This window comes from Catharus ustulatus, chromosome 18 (genome assembly GCF_009819885.2).
Source record: "Catharus ustulatus isolate bCatUst1 chromosome 18, bCatUst1.pri.v2, whole genome shotgun sequence".
Lineage (NCBI taxonomy): Eukaryota > Metazoa > Chordata > Aves > Passeriformes > Turdidae > Catharus > Catharus ustulatus.
Genome location: NC_046238.1, coordinates 3462971 through 3487401, shown reverse-complemented (window position 1 = coordinate 3487401; position 24431 = coordinate 3462971). Strand labels below are relative to the sequence as shown.

The window sequence follows — 24431 nt, the reverse complement described above, 5'->3', positions numbered from 1 at the left end:
CTGGCCACGGCTCTGGCACAGCCCTGCAGCCTCCCTGCCTCAGTTTCCCCACCCTCTGTCCTTCCCCCATCCCACCACAGCCAGGGCAGGATCCGTCCTTGCCACCCACATTCCCATGGATATTCCCAGCGGGATGCCACAAAATCCAGGATCCCTACCAGTGCTGGCCAGCATGCTGGGCTTCTCCAGCAGGTACTTCTGGGAGGGGTAGAAAGCCTCCTTCCCCAGCAGCAGGGCCTCCTCCGCCTTCGAGATGCTCTGCAAGGAGCCAAGCCGAGATGGGGACAGGCGGCGGAGGCACTGTCGGCAGGGCTGGCACAGCCCGGCCAGCGCCTCGGGACGTGCCACAGCACTTGCCTGGGGGAGGCTGCAGCCAGCAGAGGCCACCTTCATCGCCTTCAGGATGCTGGGAGGGAGACAAGGAGGTGACATGGTGGCCGAGTGTCACGGCTGTGGGAGCGCGCCGCGGGTGCGAGGCAGCCATGGGTGCTGCTCAAGCCATACCTCAGCTCTGTTTTGATCTCCTCGTAGTCTGCCTGTGCCTGGAGCTTCTCCTCCAGCTTCTGTGGAGCAGAGGAGGGGAGTCCTTGCAGCCAGATCCTGGTGGACACCCAGCACGGCCAGACCCGCGTCCCCCATGCCCAGCACGCCCCAAGCCCCCCTGGGCGCACCTCAATGGCCTCGTTCTTGGCGGCCAGCTGCCCCTCCAGCTCGGCAATCTGGTTGGCAGAGGACTCCTCCAGCTCCTGCAGCGAGCTCTGGAGGTGCTGGACGTCCTTCAGGAGCCGCAGGATCTCCCGGTCCTTGGCAGCCAGAGCTGCCTCCAGCCTCGACCCTGAGCACATGGAATAGTTCACTTTGTCCTGCTGGGAGAGGGGACACTGTCAGCTCCCGGCCATCCAACACAGGGACAAGGGCCACCCTCCCCACTGGACATGTCCCCATAGCAAGCAGGTGAGCCAGGGCTCAGCCTGGTGCACTGGGACCCTGGTGACAGAGCCCTGGGGAGGGACAGACCTTCCTTCTGCCCTTAAAGGTCTCCCAGGTGCATTTTGGTGCTCTGGGGGTTCTCTTCCCCGTGGCAGGCTGAAGGACAGAGCCAGCACCACCACCTCAGGGTGGAAACACTCCTTGGGAATTTTGAGCATGCTCCCCAACACGGTGGGTGCTCCCAAACACAAAAAGGTGCTCCTGCATCAGTGGGGTGCTCCCAGGTGCAGTGGGATGCTGTGGTTGTGACAGATGCTGCCAGCTGCAGTGGGGTGCTGCTGGCCCTAGGGTTGTTCCTGGTCCCCAGAGGATGCTCCTGGCCCCCAGAGGATGCTCCTGGTCCCCCAGGGATGCTCTCACCCCCGTGGTTCCCGTCGGGGAGCAGCAGGCCAGGCGCAGGGAGCTGTTGACGGCCGCCAGCTGCTCCCGCAAACTCTCCACTTCCCTCTGCGCCGCCTCCGCCCGCTGCAAGAGAACAGAGCAGGAATCAGACCTGGCACTGCAGCTCATCCCACCCACACAGGGCCCAGGATCTGCCCCAGGCTGTGCCTCTCCTGAGCATCCCACTCCTGCCTCCAGCATCATAAGCCCAGTTCAGGTATTTAAGCTCCCCCCATGTATTTAAGGTCCCCATTTCCTAAAACGGTTCCTGGTCCCAATCCTTGGGTACTGGCTGCAGACCATCTCCAGGATAACAGGTTTTTTTTCCACCCAAAAAGATGGTTTTGTTTATACAAATTGTTCTTCAGACCTCTTTTATTATCCACATGCATTTATTTGTAGCTACATTTTCAGAATTAAATAAAATTAATTAGGAGGAATGGACAGGACCGAGAGGGATTACACTGGAATCTGACACAGAACAGTGTGAGTTGTGCCCTAGAACACCTATGAGAGGCTGGAGGTGACAAGTGCCAGCTCCAGCAGCCAAATGGAGCCTGGCAGAATCCCAAACACACCCTTGACCCCACACACAGGCAGGGGGTCCCACCAGGGGGAGGAAACCTGAGCTCTCCTTTGTGGGGATTCCCAATCCTCGTGCCTGTCAACCCCTTATCATTTTTGGGGACAGACTTCCAGGCCACACAGATGCTCGGGGTGCATGCAGCACCCAGGGCTCTGCAGGGCCAACCCCACCAGCTCCTGCAAAGTCAGCTCCTGGCTCACCTGGTTGGCTTTTTCAAGGTTGGTCATGATCATGGCGACTTCATCTGCCCTGTGACAGAAAACAAGAGGTGTGGAGGCACAGACACAGCCCAGAACACGGGCAGGATGTTTAGAGATAAGGATCCCGCTGTTGGAAATGGTAAGACTTTCAAAATTTTTTTGTAACTTTAGTCAAGGGTTTGTTTGCCTTTGCCCGGGGTGAGGGAAATGGAAGTTTCTCTTCAAAAGACTCTGTTCACAGGGGAAGAATTGGGAGTAGCCGGGAGATAAACAGGAGATAAGCGAACATTAACAAACATTTCCCCCCTGGTGAGTCAGAGACACCTGGTCTGAGAAAAGATCAGTAAGAGAACCAAAGGATGAGGACCAAATTAGCATCGAAGGTGAAGGGATTAATGGGCGATCGAATGCTAAGAATTGTGTCATTTGAAACCAAAGAATGTGAATTTCTGTGGGTCTTTTATCTACAAATATGTGAAAGGTCTGGTAAAGAACCATGTGTGATTGAATTTTTCACTGCACAACCCAGGCATGAGTGGATGAAATAATTTCTGTTGCACATCCTGGCCAGAATAAAGTAATTCCTTGGTTCTCCAACACTTATAAAATGTTGTTGGAGAGTTCCTGTTTTTCTTGCAGTTTTGGTGACACTACAGCCCAGGATGTTCCTGCAGTGGCTTGAAGTATCTCAGCTCCTCAAGTAGTACCACAGAGATGTCCCAGTGCTGCCAAAAGTGGCTCAAAGCTCAGCTTTGAGCACAACCCAGCCCTGCTGGGAACTTACTTGGACGCTGCCTCCTCGTCGTATTTACAGCGCAGCTCCAGCAGCTCCGTCTGGGTGGCCTTCAGCGCTGGCAAGATGAAGAGGAGGGTGAGCTGTGGGGTGGGAGCTTCACCCTTCATGGTCAGCAGCCCCTGTCCCAGCCCCACTACCTGCGTGGAGAACTTTGATCTTCTCCTCTGCCTCCCCCAGCCGAGCGGCCAAGGTGACCTGAGCTTCCTGCAGGCCCCTGCGAGAGACGGGCACCAGGGATGGACCAGGGGCTGTGCCAACCCCACAGCCCCAAAAATCACACAGAGACCCCTCACAGCCTCCTCCACTCCATCACTGACTGAAGGAAGGACCCACCAGTGGATACCAGCGTGCGTTCAGGTCGTGTTGCCCACCGGTGTTAAGGGGTTTATCGCCCCAAGTGTAAAAAAATTCACTTTGGGTTGAAAATGGTCCCTGATCCCTGAGGGTGAAACCCTTCTGAGGGGGGCATGGCAGCCCACCCCCACCTGTAATTAACTGGAGGAGGGGGAAGCAATCAGGGAAAAGTTATTCTGCATTATTTATAGCCTGCACTTGCCAGGAACTTACTCGCAGAGATCTGCAATTTAGGGTTTAAAGATTCCTCATTTGTTTCCCGGCGCAGCGTGTTAAGGAATAACAATGAAGGCACCGAGAAGGCCGGGAGCCTCCAAATTAAAAGGTCATCTAATGAGGATCATCAGCGCCTTGGATTCAATCCATTAGCCCGAGAAAAGCCATGGGATACTGCACAAGGGGACAACAGGAGGGACCTGTCCCGGGGCTGCTTCCCCAAAACCACCTGGGACTGGGGATGGACAGACAGACGGACACTGGGAGAGTCTGACAAACAGGAACGGAGACAGAGCCACGCGTCCTCACAGCGCCCCAAACCCACCCCAAAGCCCGGCACTCACGTACTTTTGCTTGTCTGCCTCATTTCTGTGCAGCGAGGTCTCGGTGCCCGGCGCTTTGCCGTCGATGCCGGGGAGCGGGGGCTCGGCCGCGGGCGATTTCCCCTCCCTGCGCTCTGCGGGGGGACACAGTCACACGGCTGCGGAGGGGACAGCAGCGGTGTGGCCAGGGGACAGCTCCTGGGACACACCCTGCATTCCAGGGATGCTCAGAGCTGCCACCCTTCCCCGGCGGGTACCTTTGGTGCTGGCGAGCTCCGGGTGCTTCTTCCAGGGCCGGCTGAGATCCTTGAGCGGCGGCGGCGGCTCGGGCTCGAGGCGCTGGAGCTGCTGCAGCCGATCCTCCAGGCTCCGGGCAGCCTCCAGCACAGGAGCGGGGTCTGCGGGATGGGGGGTGGGCGGTGAGCAGCAGGGATGGCCCTCCAAGGGTCCTCTGCCACCTGCCCGTGCCATGGGGACACCCCGAGGGCTGCCTTTCCCAAAGCCCTGGGGACACGCCAGGTCCTGCTATTCCAGGAGTCATCGGGACATCCTGAATCCTGCCTTTCTAGGAGCCATGGGGACATCCTGAGACTTGCTTTTCTAGGAGCCGTGGGGACATGCCAGGTCCTGTCCTGCCTTTCTAGCAGCCATGGGGACATCCTGAGTCCTGCCTTTCTACGAGCTGTAGGGATATCCTGAATCCTGCCGTTCCAGGAGTCATCAGGACATCCCGAGTCCTGCTTTTCTAGCAGCCATAGGGATATCCTGAATCCTGCTTTTCTAGTAGCCATTGGGGACATGCCAGGTCCTGTCCTGCCTTTCTAGCAGCCATGGGGATACCCCCCAATCCTGCCATTCCAGGAACTGTGTGGATATCCTGAATCCTGCCATTCCAGGAGTCATCGGGACATCCTGAGTCCTGCTTTTCTAGCAGCCATAGGGATATCCTGAGCCCTGCCTTTCTAGCAGCCATGGGGACATGCCAGGTCCTGTCCTGCCTTTCTAGGAGCTGTGGAGACATCCTGAGTCCTGCCTTTCCAGGAACTGTGTGGATATCCTGAATCCTGCCGTTCCAGGAGCCATCAGGACATCCTGAGCCCTGCCTTTCTAGCAGCCATGGGGACATGTCAGGTCCTGTCCTGCCTTTCTAGGAACCGTGTGGATATCCTGAATCTTGCCATTCCAGGAGCCGTGGGGATACTCTGAGTCCTGCTTTTCTAGCAGCTGTGGGGATGTCCTGGGTGCTGCCATTCCAGTACCATGGGGACACCCCCAAATCCTGCCATTCCAGTACCATGGGGACACCCCCCAACCCTGCCATTCCAGTACCATGGGGACACTCCCAATCCTGCCATTCCAGTACCATGGGGACATCCTGAATCCTGCCATTCCAGGTGCCATGGGGACATTCCCAATCCTGCCATTCCAGTATCATGGGGACATCCTGAATCCTGCCTTTCCAGCAGCCATGGGGACACCCCCCAATCCTGCCATTCCAGTATCATGGGGACATCCTGAATCCTGCCATTCCAGGTGCCATGGGAACACCCCCCAATCCTGCCATTCCAGTACCACGGGGACACCCCACAATCCTGCCATTCCAGGTGCCATGGGAATACCCCTGGAACTGGCAGCCCCGAGGGACGGGCAGGGGGCACAGGGCCATCACCTCCCGGCACGTGGCACCCACGGCAGCGGTGGCTCCGGCAGGGCTGGTTTGGGCACAGACAATGGAGGTTTGTGCCGAGGTAAGCAGGTGCATCCGGAGCCGTCCGTCTTCCCTCTGTCAGCATTACACCATCATTAGCTAGTGTCTGCTCAGCGGGGTGTGCCATTATGTCTCCCAGGGCTGATGTAATTATACATTGACATAATTAACCCAGCAAGCCCATTAAGCAGGCCAGCTAAAAATTCATCTATAATTATTTGTTGTGTGCATGCTAATGAGTCCATCTGCACTGCCATTGTACAACATGAACAAATTAATTTACAAGTCTGGATTTTTTAATAAGTTCAAGAAAATGCCTCCTATTGAGCCAGGTTAATATAGGTTTGGGGTTTTTTTTTTGTTGTGGTTTTTTTTTCGTGGAAAAGAAGAGGAAAGAAAATAGATTTTAATTCTCAAGGGTCAAAAAGTTAGACAAACAGGGAAGTGGGATGGAGTTGGGCATGCTACTGTACAGCATGGATGCGTGGCAGGCATCCAAGGGTAAAAGATCACACCCTACAGCACCCACCACACAGGATTAGTGACTGCCAGGCCAAAAGCATCCTCCTCCACAGGGAATGTTATCCCTTCTTTCTGCTGGAAAAGACCCCGTGAATGGATGGAACAAGAGGTTTGTGCCGGATTCTGGCCATGAGCATCTGAATGCTGCTGGCTTTGGCACTGAAACAGGGACTTGGCTCCAGCTGGGACCCTCCTGGGATGTTGATGGCATCCTTCAGCTCCTGGCATGTCTCAGCTCAGCATCCCACATCCCACAGGCTGGCTCCCCACCCAAAGGTGCGGGATGGCAGCGATGCAGCACAGCCCCAAGCAGCCATTAATAACCCCTGTAAGTACCTGAGTGGAGATAAGGATGTGGATAATTAAACCCTGCACTCCGGGGGCTGCCGGGGTCCCCCTGCACTCCCCAGCCCTGGGGGTGCTGCAGGAGGCTCTGTGCCAGCCTGTGAGCTGCCTCCATGGAGATAAACACTGGGACAGGCCCTATTCCATCCACAGCAGCAACTCCTCCTGCCTCCAAGATGAGAAATAACATGGGAAAAATGAGTCTGGGTGATAAAGCACCAGGGATTTTCCTCAGATCAGCGTTTTCCTTCCCATGAGGTGCAGCCCTGCTGGTGAGATACAGCTGGGGTGGTGCCCCCTTGTGCTGTTCCCTGTTTGGAGCTGCCAGCCTGGGATGAGCTGAGTTTTGGGAAGGCAAGAGCAAACCTTTGCAACAGCCAGGACAGTGCAGATGCCAAATTCCCAGCTGGAATAACTACACTGAGCTAATGCCACACTGCCCACACACCGGGAAATGCCACCCCCGGCTGTGGGTGCAGTCCCTGGCTCCATGGATCACTGGGACAGATTAGAGCTGACACTGCCAGCAGCACAGATGGGTGACAGGGAGGGATATGTGTGCCTGAACAGGAGCTGAGGGCACTGCACACTCTGGGGCCATGGTGCAGCATCACTCATTGTGGCACAGCCAGCTCCCCTGGCAAACAGTGAGTCCCTGTCCTGGCACACTCATCTATCACCCCATACCCACTATATATACAGTTTATACATATTAATAAATTAAATAAATACATGTGTAAGTGCCACCACTAGCTGGCGTCATTGGCCGTCCTTTAGTGGCACCAGCAGCAGGATCACGAAATATCCTGAGTTGGAAGGGACCACAAGGATCCAGGAGTCCAACCCCTGGCCCTGCACAGACACCCCAACAATCCCACTCTGTGCACCCCAGGGAGTGGTGTCCAAATGCTCCTGGAGTTCTGGCAGCCTTGAGCATTCCCTGGGGAGCCAGGGCTGTGCCCAGCACCCTCTGGGGAAGAATCTTTCCCTGATATCCAACCTAAACCTCCCTGACACAGCTCCAGCCATTCCCTGGGTGCTATCCCTGCTCACAGAGAGCAGAGCAGAGATCAGAGCTGTCCCTGCACTGCCCCCCGTGAGGATGCTCTGGATCGGGATGAGGGCTCTCCTCAGTCTCCTGCCCGTGCCCCCAGCTGCTCCTCACACGGCTCCTCCTCCTCCTGACCCTTCACCATCTCCATGCCCTCCTTTGGACGCTCACTAAGAGGGAAGTGGCAGTTCTGAGTGCTCCTCACCTTCTCCTGAGCAGGCACAGCTCCAGGGAGCACCTGTATCCCTGGGGATCACCAGCAAATCCCAGTGCCAGGGCCATTCCACCCAGCCCACGCTCCGTGCTGCTGCTGCCTGGCTCCAGGAGGAGCACAGGTCACCCATGGCACACCCACAGCACCTCCACAGTGTTGTCACCTCTCCACCACGGTGGCCTCTCCTCTGCCACCCCATCCCAACCTGCTCAAACACATCCACCAGCGCCCTACACGACTCAAAGTCAGCCTTAAATCAAATCATCCCCAACAACAATGACATTAATTATGCTTTTAACACATTTTACTGCTTCCCCCCCTTCCCTTCACGCCACATCTGTGTGAACAATATCCAAAAGATTTACGGTTTTCTCCCGTAATTACAGACACACAGCCAGCTCACTTATCAAAATACTTGCTGAGCAATCAGGCTCTGTTACAGTCTCTGCCAGAGATTTGTGTTGACAGCAGCCATTCAAAGCAAAAAATGTCGAATCAGGACTTATGTGGCGCTTGGAAAGTATTCCACAAAGAGTTTGCCTGTCGAGAGACATGTGGACATGGAACAGACGGGGATGAACCGTGGGAGGAGGATTTGAGGGGCAGGAGGGGAGCAAGGGAGAGCAGAGAAAGGAGTGCAGAGAGCACAGGGAAGCAATTTTGGGGGTGTGCATCCATGTGCAGGCGGGAGGAGCCGGCGGGTGAGCGTGGGGAGGTGGGGAGGGAAGATAACTAGGTTCTGGAAACCAAGCTGACATTTGGTTCTCGTAGCACAGGAGAAAATTTAATGAGGACAAAAATACGTCTCCCTAATTCCCCTAAGAAATCATTAAAACATTTTGTTATTCCTAAATGTCTGGAAAATGAATTAGTGGCCCTGCAGGAGCCTTTCCGCGCGTCTTCAGCCGTTTGCAGCTCTCAGTCCCCGACGTGCCGGGGGACGCTCCGTGCCTGGCGCACACGAACCCCCCCAAAGTGGGGAGCAGCAGGAGGGGGCTCCCAGCTCCTCACCTCTCCCTAGGAGCAGCTCTGCCAACACAAACCTCAGGGCTGCCCTGTGCCTCAGTTTCCCCCTCCCAGGACGGCACAGGGTGACAGAGGAAGGATGTGCCCGTGGCTCGTGCTGCGTGGCTCGGCCGCTTCGGTCAACTTACCGTCAAACAGACAAGTGGGAATAGCCGCAGTGTTACTACACGGGCTGAGCAAATGTATTCCTTTCCTAATGTCAAGATGCATTTGGCTCAGGGGCTGAAACACAGCGATGGCAAAAGCTGCTTCCTCTCCTCTCTTCGGCTGGGATCTCCAGAGCACCATGCGCCGGCCGCGGTCGGCGACGCCAGCCGTGCCGGGGACGGTGCCAGCCGTGCTGGGGACGGTACCAGCCGTGCTGGGGACGGTACCAGCCGTGCCAGGGGTGGTGCCAGCCGTGCCAGGGGTGGTGCCAGCCGTGCCGGGGTCCTCGCTGGCTCCTCTGGGCACCGGCACGCGACTCGTTAGGCAGCCAGGTCGCCACCGCGCTGCTTACCTGGAGCTTCGAGCAATTGCTTGTAAACGCTCAGGAAAGCCGTCTCAGCCTCCTTGCTTCTCTTACTAAGTGCAATCACCTGCGGGGAGAGGGATAAAGGGGTCAGGGATGGGCTTGGAGGGAGGAACCGGGCGAGCCAGCGGGATCGGTGCCGCCGCAGCCGGCTCCGTGCCCCCACAGCCGCTCGCTGCCTGTGGCTAAACTCCTCGTGCCGCTGCCATGTCACGTCGCCCTAAATCATTGATGTGCTCTGAGTAAATGAAAATTATAATTTAATGTCGGCGCTTAAATAAGAAATAAAGAAGCCTGCCCGTTGTTTTGCCTGCCGGGCCGGATCCGGAGCCTTCCCCAGCGTCTGTCCCGGGACGGTGCTGGGGGTGGAGGTGATGCTCACACCAGGACTGGGACATGTCCTCCTGTCCCCTTCCCCCTTGGCCATCGGGGTGCTGGTGCCACTCACACCAGCCACATCCCAATAACCCAACAACATTAATCTGCTGCGTGTCCCCATCCAACATTTATGAGCATGAATCATTTACTCTCTTTAATTTTTCAAGGCAATGACACCTCGGGGCAGAGGCTGCTGCCCACCAGGTCCCCTCGGTTACCCCTCACATCCAGCCCCACCCAGAGTGGATGGGATGGGGCACCAGAGGGGCACGAGGGCACAAGGATGGAAGTGACTCATTCCCAGCTGGAAAACATCCAGCTAGAGCCAGACTGGGCACTGACACCAGCAGGTGATGGAAGAAGAGGTGCCCACCCAGCAGACACACTGTTGTGGCAGGGAAATAATCAATTAAATTGCTCTTAAGCCACGGATGGGCTAATTATGAAACAAAGCCTGAACTTTGGGCCTCAGTCCAGTGGCAGCTCCCACACCAGAGCATTTTTCCCTCCTCCATGCCAGCAGAGCTCCTGGCTCACCCCACCAGCCCGGATTGCCATCGCTCGTCATTCCAACCCAAAGCAAACGGCTCATTTGTAATCCAGCAGCCACCTGAGCAAGCTGCCTTCTCCTCCAGAGCTCGCAGGCACTGGAGCACAAAGATCATTTTTCTATTGTTAAAATTGTATAAGCTGGGCTTTTTATAGCGGCTCGTACACAAACCTACTTTCTCAGCACCGCGGTTCCAGCAGAGGAGGAATTTGGGGGCTTTTCTTCAGCGTTCTGCAAAAATGCTTGGCTTCAGGGTGCTTTAAAATAATAATAGTGAAGAGGGGAAAGGAGGGAGGAGGCAGCCAGGAGCCAGCAGTGCCCGTGTGGTGCAGCAGGACAGAGCTGTGCCTGCTGAATCTGCTGGTGGGGTGAGCCCTGATAGGGGATCTGTAGGGATGTGGGGCCACAGGGGTGCTGGGGCTGCTCATGGCATCAGCCCTGTGTGACCTCCCCATTCCCAAACCCTTTGGAATGCACAGGAGGGGAGCAGAGGCAGACATGGGGATGCCTGGATCTGCTTCAGCTGCTCTGAAGAGCTTCATCTCCCCTGAGCTGGCATCAGCCAAGGAGTGCAGAGCAAAGATCCAGCCCAAATGTTCTTCATCCCCTCTCCATCACCCTGTGCACCCCTAACCCATGCCAAGGGCAAAGAACTGGCCCAGACTCCAAATCAAACTGTCTGCACTGCATTTCATTCCTCATGTCACATGGTAGAGACAAAGGGAGCCTTTCCCTCTCCTCAGCAATCCCTGAGGGTCTGAGCACCCCCAGTGTGGGGAGGGAACATCCCCTGCAGTATCCCCTGAGCTGGGCTCCAGCACATTCCAGCCCCTGTCAGTGCCAGGGCACCACCAGAGTGGGCACCTGGCAGGATGGTGAGCCAGGAACCCACTTGGTTCTTCCAGAGTCCCACTAAACTTCTAGGAAATGTCAGTAGAAAAGAGATATTCAACGTTTTCAGTGATCTTTTCTGGATGGGAGATAATTCACTCAAATGTCAGAGGAGATTCCTGCTGGAGCAGCTCTGAGTCCCACACAGGGATGGCTCACCCAACAGTGAAACTGCTGTAATTCCTCACACAGAGCTGAATAAACACCTGGGAAAAGCCCACATCAGCCTTAAAATCAAGGTCTTATAACTAAAACACCTAAATTCTCACTTTCTTCAGGCAGAACCAAACCCTGCATCCACACCCAAGAGGACAACATGCTAAAAAGAAGAGAGAACAGCTAAAAATGAGGGAGCTGAATGTCCCTGGAAGCAGCCCTGGTTCAGTGGGGTCAGGATGGCACCACTCCCGTTCTCCCCATCACCACGATGCCCACCAGGGACACAAACCCTCTGCCCTCAGTGCCCGCTCTGAACAAACTCTGCCTCTCCATTACACATCCAGCTACTCCTAATTCCCATTTTTTCCCCCTCTCCATCTCCCTCAGCAGCATCCACGGGCTCAAGGTGGGACGGGATCGCCGCCGTCTGATAAATTACATTTACGCGCCGGGTCCTTTTCATGGCTGGTGACTTTCCAGCAAAGCAATTATCACTGCAGAATGCGTAATAGCCTAATTAATTACTATTGTCAGGCTGGCCTCTGTGCCATGATTATACCTTCCAAAGCCAACTTTTTAAACATTTGGAAGCAGAAATATTATTATAATTGACTGACAAAATGGTAAAACTCCCCCGGCGCAGCCGGTCCTCCTCCCGAGCTCGGAGTGTCGGAGCATCCCCGCTCCAGAGGCGCGGGATTTGCGTCGCACCGGCGGAGAGTTTATTCTTACATCCACCAGATCAAGTGCAGCTTAAGTAGTGGGTTATTTCCATCTAAATACTGGTGGCAGTAAACCACAAATGAGCTCTTTTTCAGCATCGAGGAACAGCTGTTGGGAGGGGGGAGAAAGAGGCAATGAGACCCCAAATGCTGGAGAAAAGTGATGAAAAAAAATTAATTCAAGCGTTCGCTGCTTTCCTTGGGTGTTTTTTTGCTGATGGGTAAAGAAATTGGGGAGAGAGAGAGGGTGGCAAGGAGGGGGAGATTGGAGGAGCCACTGTCCTGGGAGAGCTGTGGGTGATGGGGCTGGACCACCACGAGGAACCAGACGCGTGTTGGGGTCCTTTGGTGCCCCCGTGTCCAACCAAGTCCTTAAATGCACCACACGTGTGCACAGAGCCATTGTGCACCCACAGCTTCATCCCACACCCCCACAGATCCATCAGAGACACACACAAACCCTTCACAGACCCATCAAACCCACACAAACCCACTGCACCCCCAGCCAAACCCATCACACCCACCCAGAACCCACAGCCCCCCTCCATTCCTCCAAAGGCAGGAGCAGCTCCCAAGATTTTCACAAGGCCAAAAAGCAATCCATGTCAAAAAGATCAATAATATAAAAATAAAGCCTGAGAATTCTAGTTAAAGGGAACATCACAGAAATATGTTGTTCACGTCCATGATTCAGAGATTAAAAAAAAAAAGGGGGGGGGAAGAAGAATCAATATAAGTTCTTTAGATGATGTTATTTCTAATGAGAAATACACCAAGACTGCTGCAAATAACTGCTTAACAGAGAAAAAAAATGCATTAATAATTTACTTTATAAAGAGCGGGATCCTGAATGAGAGAAAATTGCTGCTGGTTCTTAATTTTGTTGTAATATTGCCTGACAAGTTCAACGACGTTTTGGCAAAGTTCTTGAGAGCAGAGACAGAGAACATTCAGTTCATTAGGTTATTTTTTCCCCCTTTTTTTCCACATCATCCTGACCCTGCTGGCTCAGAAGGTGCCCAAGTTCTTTCCCTCAGGATTTCATGGACTGAGCCCTCACATCAGTGACAGGGAAAATATTTTAACATTTCAATATTTCAATATTTCAATATTTCAATATTTCAGTATTTCAACCCTCCCCACCATAATTTAATCCATGTTTTTTCACTGCCTGTTTGAGCTGTTTCTTTCTTTCTTTTTTTTTTTTTCTCCCTCCATTCTTTTTCCCTGAATTTATTTTTTTAGTGCGTTTGCTGACAGTTGGCAGCTCCGAACCATCTGCCACCAACACAAATCCCGAAATCAAAGTTTTCAACATCCAACCCAACGAGGAACAGGCTGATTTCTGACCATCTCCAGGAGAAGGTGCCACCTGGGCAGGTTAATTCCCAGCAAGGCTGGATTTCTTGCAAGCCCTCCATAATTATTTTCCACAAAAAAAAAAAAATCTGAAAAATTGTGCTTGTGGGAAAATATTTTCCTGCAAAAACAGGCAAAACTCCCTGTGTGGATGACAGCAGTGATCCAGGTTGGTGTGGGAGACAGGCAGGGATGCTCAGGCTCTGCATCCCTGGCATGGATGATGGGGGGTGATCAGGGGGTTCCCACTGATCCCCAGATTTGGGATGGAGCTGGGATGGAGCCAGGCTGGCCCCACACCCCGAGCATCACAAAGTTTCACCTCCCACTTAGCAGAACAAAACTTTTAATTTAGATGTTTTCATCTATCTATCAGAGTAAAAAAAAAATAAGTTTAAAATAATGACTGTAATAAATGAAGGTAATTAATTGTAGTTTGTTCCTTTACTGTCTAGTCAGCTTAATTTTACCTTTTCATCTAATAATGAGAAAATAATTTTTGTGCTCTGAGGGTTAATGATATGTAACTGCAAGAGCTGCTAATTGCATGTTGCAAACTATTCATCAAAATCCCCATCTGCGCTACTTGATTATGTTTGCTAAATTATTGCTTTGAATTATCTTTCATAAAGCAACTTTTGTAATTAGCAGGGCTTTCGCTCTGCTCTTTTCTCCGGCACAAGGATATTCAAACTTTGTCCCTCTCAAGCTGTTGCCATTAAACTGCTTTTGGGGAGAGAAAGGAGCTGCCCTTTAGTTGAAGAGGGGGGAAAAATAAAAGCTGGGTTTATCCTCTGTGTTTCTAATTTCTTCTCCTGGTTCTGCTACTCCTTCCTCGAGGAAAAAAAAAAATTATGAAAGAGCCAAAATATTTAAGAGATGTATTCAGGAATAGGAGAGAGAAAGGGCCCAACAAGCCCATCCACACCCCTCCAGGTTAATATTTTAAAATTATCTTTTTTCCCCTTTTTTCCTTCCCATTTAGGGGAAGGAGCAGAGGGGGAATGTTTGCCATCCATCACCCCGAGTTTATGGGCTCCTTTTCACCTGCACTCAGCTCTCCCTGGTTAATATTCATGGGGAGAGGGGAAAAGTGGGGTTGGAGGAGGAAATATAAGGGATGGGAGTGGTGCAGGCTTTCAAAAATTTGAAAAATAGGAAAAAGAGCATGAAAAGAGAAAAATGAGAAAAAAGAGGGGGGAAAGGAAAACAGGGGGGAAAGGGAAAAAAGGGGGTAAGGGAGAAAAAGGTAGAAGGGGGAAAAGAGAGGAAACAAGGGACAAAGAGGGGGAAAAAGAAAAGAAATAGAAAAGAAAAAGGAGGAAGAGAGAAAAGAGGGAAGATAAGAAAAAGACAAAAAGGAGGAAAATAGAGAAAGATTGAAAGGAAGGGGAAAGGGAAGGGGAAAAGGAATGTGAAAAACGAAAGGGAAAAAGGAAAAGGAAAAAGGGAAGGAAAAAAGGGAAGGGAAAAGAGGGAGAAAAGGGGAAAACAGAGCCCTGAGCCCCCTTAAGCCTGGCTCCAGGAGCAGCAGCACCTCACTGGTGTCCACCCTGCACTGCCTGGCACCACAGCAGCCCAGAAACCCAACCTCAGGGGAGCAGAATCCACCTTTTGGGATAAAATCCCCCAAAACCTCCTGTGGAAAATCTGCCTGGCGGGAGGAAGGTGGCAGAGCTGGGGAAGCAGCTGCTGCTGCTGCGCTGGGAATCGCATCCTGCTCTCCCTGACACCCCCATAAATCCAGAGCCACTTGGGTGGAGGGGCTGCCCAGGCTTCCCAAAGGACATTGCTCATATTCCTGGAGCGGATCTAATGAAGACTATTGGAAAAAATGCAGTATTTAAAAGACTGAAAATGTATTCCTATTGTTATCACTCTCTTTTATGTGTTTATGCACAGTGCATCGGAATGAATCAATACTGGATTGCCCTATAAATAAATGAGCATATCCGTAAACCCGGTAATAAAATGAAGTGATGAAAAATATGGAAATCAGTCACATTTGTGTAAATCCACTTATTGTTTACTTTAATATTTTCCTATGCAGTTCCGTAGCTCCAAAGAGACAGATTTAAAACCAGGTAATGCTCAGCAGATGACAGATCCTAATGTGTCGCTGCTGGCGAGCTCAGAATATCAGCAGCTCTCCAGGGGTTTCCATCCATGCACATTAGAGGAGCAGGGGAAGCAGCCCCTGAAGAAAATACCAAATTTCCAGGGAGGAAAGAGGTGTCCTGAAGTGCAGCATTGGGGACCAAAGCCAGGCTCACATGGGTGTGGAGCAGCTGGGGCAGGATGGAGAAATCTTCCCTGGTAGGATGATGGGCTGGGACCATGTTGTGGCTCAACTCCTCCTCAAATCCACCACTGCAACCTCATCCAGAGGATCCTGCCTGTGCCATGGCATCTCCTGGATGTGTCACTCTGCTTCCTGGTCACTCCTGAAAACCTCCTGGCATCTCCTGGCCACACCCTGGCACCTCCCGGACACATCCTGTCCCCTTCTGGCACCTCCCAGCACTGGTGGCTCCTTGCCCTATCTGGAAGCTCTGTCCAGTCAATCTCTGTTCCCATTTCAACCCCCCAAAAGCCAACAGGGTGGGAAAGGTCTGGGATCATCCCCAGGACCGTGCCCCTGTCGCCCAGCTCTCCTTTGAGCATTCCCTTCTAACGCTGCCAGTTTTCCCTCCCACCCAGCCAGGCTGGTAGAAACACCCCTCCCCACACAGCCTCCAAGAAAAGCTATTTTCGAGTTGCTCTTTTTTTTCTTTCCCCCTTTTCTCGTCTTTTTTTAATTCATTTTTTCTAACAAACAACCCATCTCCCCCCATCTGGGCTGCGAGCTGGGTGCCAGCAGCTCCGCGCCGAACGCTCAACATTTGCTTTTTATAAACGCCTCGAAACCCAAAATTCCCTCCCGCGCTGCTGGGATGCATCCAGGTGGATGCTGCATCCAGCACCCCACAAAAAGCCCCTTTCCCCCAGCTCTGCTCACCCAAAAGAGGTGGTGAGAGCCAGAAATATCCAAACCTTAAGGTTAGGGGCTAAAATTTGCCTTTGTGGCCAATTAACTTCCCTTTTGTTAATCACTCACATCTACAGCTCCCAAAAAATCTCGTTGCTGGGGAGGGAAATCCGCCATCCTGCCGAGTTAATTCCCTAACAGCAAATCTCCTGAACCTCAGGTACATTTTTTCCTAAATTCCCAACTGAGTTCTATTAAATGTTTATGAGATTCTGCACTTTCCCCCCGCCAGCGCCAAAGCCAGGAAGCTCCTTCTGGAACAAAACAAAAACAAAAGGTGGACAAAAAAAACCCAAGAAAAAATAAGAGGGGATAAAATAAAGGGGGTTTAGGAGGGCTGGAGTTGGAATTTGAGGAATACAATTCCCCAGGACCAGTTTTGCTCGGTGTCACGCTGGCAGTATCGACAAGGGGGTTCACATGAATAATTGAAGGAATTCTGTATTCCCTGCAAAAGAAAAGGCAAGCAGAGAGGGTTGTTGAGATAATCAGGAGCTCGCTAATCAATATTCTCAGCCCCAGCCTCCTCCTCGCTTCTCCAAAAGGAGCAGTGCCATAAGCTCATCAGTAACTGTAAAAAAAACATCGCACTCCGAGTGTCAAAATAGTCAAGCACAGCATATTGTATTGCCAGATTTCCCTCCCGGTCCACCCCGGTGCCAGATTCCATCCATCAGCAGGGAGGGAAGCCGTCCAACGATGACTTACTTACGCTTAAGTGTTCATAAATAAGGTTTTTAAGATATAGATGGCTTTTTAATTTCGGTGGAATGTAGGGGAAAAAATAAAATCGAATCAAAATGACGAGGTGGATGCGGTGGGAAGAGACCTCTTGGGTGCTGGCTTGGTGAATTCCACAGCCCAGGGGATGTCCTGGTCCTTATCCAGCTTGTACCACGGTGAAAATAGCTGGGAAAAACTTAGGTTGGCACCATAAATTGTGGCAAAGGCTTTGTCTGGTGGGGAGATATGGTGAGAGGATGTATTCCCACTATGGAAACCTCATTAGACAGACTCTAATTACTGCCCTGCAGTCGGTGGGAAGAGACAGACACTGTAAAAGCTGGGTGGGGGGTGGCCATTAATTGCTTTTTGATAAATTGGGGGCTGAGGTGCCGCTGGCCAAGGTCAGGAGGTGTCTGCCAGGGCTCAGCTGTGCCCCAAGCTCCAGCTGCTGGTGATCCAGCTGTCCCCAACCTGCCTGTCCTGCTCCCAAAATGGGCACTTCTGGGGCAAATTTGGTTTGCCATGGAAGGATTTGCCTCCCCCAGGATCAGCAGCCAGTCCTGCCCTGGAGGATCTGCAGTTTGCTCCATTTTCATGTCCCAGCAAAACCTCAAAACTCCCATCAAACCAGCCTTGCACCCCAGCACCGTGGGTGCTGGCTGCCTGAATCATGAGGGATTTGGCTCTTCCCTCCCTGGCATCACCAAAACCCACCTGGCTGTGCCGGGATGGGATGTGGGGCAGGAACCAGCACAGGGAGCCAGCAGTGTCCCCTGCCAGCCAAGGCCACAGGGCAGGGGGGTGACCCCGGCCATCCATCACCCCTTTCCCTGTATGTAAATCCCTGATGCCAAAGATGTATGGAGTCAATTACCAGGGGTCACTGCCGGGTGGAAAATTCAGACAACGAAGCTCCCGGTCTCCGATGAATTTGCGCGAGATTGCAAGTTACTGCCTTTTATTGGACAATATAAATATTTCACCGTTATATAAAAAAATATTGGCGAGAAAGCAGATAAAGCCGGGTCCTGTGTGTATACAGAGAAGCAGGGAGTGAAAAACGGCACTCAGCATCTTTTTAACAGCCTCTGGTGCAGCGCAGGAGCGGCTGAGGAGGGGCTGGATGACACCACAGGAATGGGGGATCTCAGGGACCCCCCAAGGCTACAGTGGGAAGGGGAATGATGCTGGAATGAGCCCAGACAGGGGTCTGGTCAAAGGGGTTGTGTTCAGAGTCAGCCACGACAGAGAGCAACACGGGGGATGCAGAAGTAGACGTGGAAACCTTGGAGGCTCAGCACCATTCCCTAGAAATGGATGTTGTCCCCAAGCCTGTGCCTGCCACAGAGGATGCCCAGGAGGGTTGGGTCAGGAACAGCCTCACCATAAGGATCAATCCCAAATGCATTTTCCCAAGTCTTTCCCAATTTCATACCTGTCCCCATCTGGAGACCCCCGTGCCAGCACGGGACACCCTAATTTCATTCCCACCAACACATCAACACAATCCCTGCGACAATGCAGCCAGAGGAAAGAAAAAATAAAAAAAACCTATAGGAATCAATACCTCTTTCTCTCTTTCCCTATATTTTATTAAAAACTTTAGCATCAATATTAATGTTTAAATCCTCACCAAGCTGAGTTTAATTACCTGTAACCTGCATCCACAGCTACGTGGACTTTGCTCCTCGCTGCAGTAAATACAGCTGAGAAGGAGCAGTGCCAACACCTCCGAGCATCCCCTTCCCATTCCCGCAGCAGGAGATGCATCCAGCACCCCCCACCCTCAGCAGCACGTGGGGAGGGGATGGTGGGTGATGGAGCCAGAGCCACGACCCCATCTGAGCGTGGATGGAGCTGAAAGGAGAAAGGGGGAGATGAGAGAAGGGGAAAATTGAGATCCCGGGAAGAAAACGATGCGTAAATATAAAATATCTGGGACTCTCGCTGCCAAAAGGAATCTGCTTCCAGCCACTACATGAATCACACTGGGGGGGGGTGAGGGAGAAGCAGTTGAATGGAGTCCATTAGTGGCTGAGGACGATGAATAACTCGCAGGCAGCAGGAGCTGCTCCAGAACGCGGCGAGGTCATGGGCGGCTGGCGTGGAGGGCTGGGAGCTGCCAGGGAAACCAAGAGGGACTGGGACCACATCCCACTGAGCCCCCACCAGCAGCCACCTCCTCCCTTTGCCTGCTGTGCCAGAAAAGAGGAATACAAGCTGGTTGTGCTTTCCCAACTGCTCCAACCACGTTTTTAAGCCCTGGCACCCATGGCACACAGCACAGCAGCAGAGGGAGCAGGGATCGGTCCCCACCGGTGCCACTGGTCACCCCAGGGCCACCAATGGCCCACGGCACAGATGCTGAGAGTGAGGTTTCAGCATCTAAAATGGAATCGGGGTTTACAGAGCATTATCAGAGGAGCCGTAATGGGATCTCGCAGAGGGCAGAGATTTGAGACCTGCATCAGATTCCCATTCCCAGGGAGGCAGGAACAGGCTGTGTGTTTAAAAAACCCATCTATCAAGGGATGCTATCACATGCTGTGGTGTTCTGCTGGTGCTCACAGGCAGCTCCAGAGTTTTGCCATCCTGCTCCTTCCAGAGGCCAAAGAGGGGCTGATGGAAGGGCCCAACCTGGTCCTGTCCCTCCAGACCCCACATCCTGGCTTCTCCTGCATCCCACAGCCTCAGCTCCTCCCAACCAGCTTCTTTAAGGCTCCTTCCCTGTTAGATCCACCCCAGGCAGCTTCCCAAGGCCAGGGCTGGGACGGCAGCAGTAGCATTCGAGGGCTACACTCCCACAATAATATTCATTTCCATATTCATTCCGTGTTTATCTCGCAGATGTACGGATCCGTTACAATGGAGAAAAAAGAGAACTCAGAATTTGTTCTCAAAAGATATTCAAATTAGTTAATCAAGAGTCCTTTTATCACGTGTCTCCCGTACCAGCAGCAACTATCCATCGAGATAAATGATCAGCTGCTAATAACTGATTACACTGCAGCAAGTGTTTTCTTATCCCCATTACCACCATGTTTAAAGACATTTTATAAATTTCTAATTATCGTAAATTGTTTCTCCTTTGGAAAACATCTTCCCATAGTCATCAGCTGTCAATTTGCCCTGAAAATCTCTCTTTGAAATGAGCTCATTGCAAGATGCTTGGGAAGCAGAGAAAACCCTTCCAGGCTCCTGGCTGCTGGGATGCAGCCTGGACACCTCCACCCTGGGGCACCAGGATGTTCCTCCATCCCTTCACAAGTGGATCAGACTTGAAAATAGAATAAAAACATCCATAAGTGGGATCAATCCTGGATGAAGGTGCTGCCTTTACCTGGCACATGATGCCAAGGAACGGGCTGTGGCTCCAGATGGATTCACTCTCCAGTGAACCATGGAGCAATAAATAAGCCAACAGTTCATAAAACAGCTCTTGGCAAGCACCAGCTCCTTCCAGCACTGGCATCCCAGGGCAGACCTGGGCTTGGGAGGGTCCTAAATAAGATCCTGCTGGTTTTTTTGTGTATTTTACCAATGAAAGCTAAAATAGTGGAGAGGGCTTGAAGCCAACCAGGACTTTAAATCCAGCGGTGGCCTCGAGCCGCCGCTCCGGCTGATTTCTGGGCCCCATTCATTATTGCAATCAATCAGCTTAAAGAAAAACAACCGCAAAAACAACAATAAACCAACCTCTAAACTCTCTCAGGCACTTTAATGGGTCCTTCCATCTTCCCCAGCCGTGACCACAGGGCTGGAGCCACCATCCATGGGCCGGGATACAGATGGGAAGAGGACCACGATGGCAATGAGCAACGAGCTCCCCTGACACCCAATATTCCCCAAAATAGCAGTCACACACCCCCCCTTGGGTCATGGTGGCTCCACTGGTGGCATTCACTGCCTGGGGATGACCAGGACAGACACACCCCAACCATCCCCCATGATCTATCCAAACCCCGGAGTTGTTTGCCAGGGTTTGGCCAAGAAGCTCCACACTGGAGCTGATTGAGCCAAAGCTGCCGGAGGCAGAGGCAACACAGAGACACAGGATGGGAGGAGGAGGAGGTGGAGGAAGGCTGCACAGGATGAGCTCCCTGCAGAGGATCAGGGGGTCCAACCAAGCACGTTCTCCAGGCAGAGCAGAGCCCGTGGATGCCAGGAAAGGGAGGAGCAGCCGACGGGATGCGGAGCCTGGCACGGAGCAGCCAAGGTCCTTCCCGGCTCCAGGGGGGCTCAGACCAGGGGAGGAGACGCCGCAGGCACCAGCCATGCCATTATACGCTTTATTGATGCTGCTCTGAAGAAAGCTAATCAATATATTAGATTTCCCAAAGAAAGAAAACACCAGCTGCCAGCAGCACATAACTCCTCCGCCGCCGCGCTGCATTTTTCCATCAAGCCCCGGAGCCGCGCGTGGCTGCGCAAGATGAGGTCACGTTCAAGAAGAGACCTTCTGCTCCTCTGGCCACCAGGTCAGAGCCAGGGCCATGGCCACTGTGCAGCCACCTGCCAAAGCCCACGGCTCCATCCTGGGGTTGAAGTTGAAGTGTGAGATTTCCCAAATATCTTACACCAGCATCAAGTGTGGGATGCAGGGACAGAGCTCAGCACCCAGCAGGACAAACCCAGTCTGGTCCAAGAGGGTCCCCCAGGGAACCCCCCCAATCCTGATGGCTGCATGGACTCACAGCCCCCATTTGTGGTTCACAAGGGTTCCCCAAGAGCTTCAAAAAGCTGTTCGGAAATCTTCCTTTCCCAGCCACGCTTCCCTGTACAGACATTCCCACAACATTGATCAGTCCCAAATGTGGCCACACCAGGACTGGAGGGAAACTGGAAAGCACCAAACCAATGGATGCTCCTGGGATTCTGGCACACAGAACCCTGGAACACCAAACTGTGGCACTTGATGTGCCCTGCTCCCCACTGCCCACTCCCCATCACCACTGCTGGCAGTGACCATCCCTGAAACCATTAAAGCCTGTGCTGTGGCAGCTCCAAAAGCCATTTAAAAAGGACAGGATAAATCCACGTTGGACCAGCAGGAAAGCAGACTGACGTCACAGGGCATTGATTAGTGCTTTAATAGAATTGGATCATTGGGAGGGCTGCAGACCCTGTTTCAGAAACCCAAATGTTATGCAGATTCACATTGAAAACCCTAAACCAGGGCGCATTTATTTAACCAAGGCAGAGTAAATGTCCCACATTTCCCCAGGATTATCTGAACCATATCAGATATAATCCAATGATCTGTAAAGTGATTATACCCAACTGAATATACGAGATCTCTTCTGGTAATGCAATATTTCATCCAGCTGCAGACATTAGGAGGAGGCAAACAAAGGAGGAGATTTAATAAGTGGAAATAAAACTATAGGCAGAGATAGTTTTAAATTTTTCTCTTTTTTTTGTATCGCATCTAATTGCAATCAACAACAGACATCTGACACAGTGACAGCATCAGCAAAATTGCTGCTGAGAGCACAGAATCTTTGTCTAAAAATAATCAGACATTCAGCGCACCACTGTTTGTTATAATGGTAATCGATGCTGGAGGCTTTGAATTCCATCAATTTATAGATCTGCTCTGTTCTGCCTGGTGATTGTGTTCTGCACACATCCCCTCCCGCTCGGCGCAGGCAGCGCCGGGGCACTGTGTGATTAAGATAAGCTCAGATTCCTTTCATACATTCCTTATCAGCTCTAATTCTCCACCAGGCAGAGATGTTCACAGCAGTTAAAGATTAGTTCAGCTTCTCAGACGCCAAATTTGAGGGTATTGATCAATAAATCAAATCACGGCAATCAATCGCCCGATCCAAGTCTAGCCGATGCATTATTACTGGCGCCTTCCAAGCCGAGGCTTTTTCATGGGTTTCATCAAAACGCCGCTTCCCTGGCTCCCCGCCAGCTCCCGGGCTGCCTAATAGACTCCGCAGCAGAGGAGCTCCAGCCCAGCAGAAGAGCAATAAATCTCTCATCAAACAGCCGATAGAGAAACAAGATGAACATCTGTTTTGCTGCAATGAAACTCCTGTGTTCTTCAGAAGCTGCAAACCAGGTCTGACAGACCACCCCAAAGGCAGCTTTGCCTTCAACAAAGCAGCAAAGCAGAATATTTGCCGGTTATTTCAATCAGGTAATTTAAGAAGACTTTGCATTCTCCTCTCTGCAGCTGCCGGAGCTTTACAGACAGGATTCCTGCTCAGTCGATAATAAAAGCCATCCTGGGACCCTGTACTATGAAGGCAATTTTATGATACCCATTATGTGGCAATGTAACTTCATTAAAAGCTGTTTATTCCCTCTAAGCATTTTAAGCACTTTCCCTCACCCATAAAGAAGAGCCTCCCGGTGCACTGGGAAGGTTATTTGTGCCGGGAGCTGCTTTTGGGGATTTCTGGGCGGGATGAGGGTCGTGCCAGCAGCAGGATCCTGGCACAGGGGCTTCTCCTCCCATCCAGCAGTGAGTTGGGAACTGCTGAGAGGGAGTTTTATATTGTTTTTATGATACACTCCAGATGAGCTGTGTTTACTGGAGCTCCATTCAGGTGATGTTCATTATTTATTTCTTTTATAAACTAATACGGACAAGTGCCCCCAAAAATCTGCCTTCACTGCAAGGATGGGCTGGCTCCTCTGAAGGTTTGCTGCACACCCATTTGTTCTTCCACTGGGGATAATTTGGGGTCACCCAGCCCTAGGAACTTAATTTTCTAACCCAGTGTTGTAATTCAGAATCCAAGGATGGAGCTGTAACCACAGCAAAGCAGCCAGCTGCATTCCAAGAGTCACCTTGCCCCAAAGGAGGGACAAAATGAAATCCTTCAAAACAACCAAGAAGCTCCTAAATCTCCAACCTAATGGTCCTTATTCCTTCTGGACAATTCAGCACCTCCAAAAAAACCCCAAAGCCTGACAGTTTGGTCCCATCCTGGTGCTCAGCAAAGCATTGATTTATTAAGTTCATTCTTGATAAGCACAATAGACAACAATAAGGATGGGTTGGGGATGACTCTCCTAAAAGCTGCCAGAACATGGAGCTGAAGAGTTAATCACCCACAGCAGGGATTTGTCTCAGATGGGATTTAGGAGCATCTTCACCTCTCCAGGCTGATGGGGCAGGGTGGTGTTTGAGCTGCCAAGGTGGCCACCAGCGAGTGGCTGTGCTCAAGTTTGTGCTCTGCTGAATTCCAGAGTCAATGAAACCACCCAGCAGCCACCTCCCAGTCCAACGAGGCATCCTCAATTAGCCACTGGCCTGGGAGAAATTATCCCTAGAGCAAGGCAAGCCAGCCCTGATTCCTACATGGCACTTAAAATAATGTGAATTAAAGAAGGGAAAAGACAGGGAGAGAGAGAGAATGGATGGCTCAGATAAAGAGG

The 24431-nt window shown here is 52.0% G+C and overlaps 1 protein-coding gene across 6 annotated transcripts in view; it reads right to left on the bottom strand.

The window, feature by feature from the left end:
• CUX2 (cut like homeobox 2) overlaps positions 1 to 24431 on the bottom strand; it is a 61913-nt gene that overhangs the window by 7957 nt on the left and 29525 nt on the right. For 3 of the 6 annotated variants that reach the window (XM_033075734.1, XM_033075735.2, XM_033075731.1), the window contains exons 2-11: positions 9212 to 9290; positions 4104 to 4244; positions 3872 to 3980; positions 3091 to 3167; positions 2942 to 3008; positions 2158 to 2206; positions 1351 to 1455; positions 672 to 866; positions 505 to 563; positions 159 to 406 (exon numbers count right to left, since the gene is read on the bottom strand). In XM_033075734.1, coding sequence (XP_032931625.1) covers positions 159 to 406; positions 505 to 563; positions 672 to 866; positions 1351 to 1455; positions 2158 to 2206; positions 2942 to 3008; positions 3091 to 3167; positions 3872 to 3980; positions 4104 to 4244; positions 9212 to 9290 — 1129 coding nt within the window. Of the gene's footprint in view, positions 1 to 158; positions 407 to 504; positions 564 to 671; positions 867 to 1350; positions 1456 to 2157; positions 2207 to 2941; positions 3009 to 3090; positions 3168 to 3871; positions 3981 to 4103; positions 4245 to 8840; positions 9053 to 9211; positions 9294 to 24431 lie in introns of those variants that run through there. The other 3 variants (XM_033075732.1, XM_033075733.1, XM_033075736.1) reach the window with 3 other exon arrangements.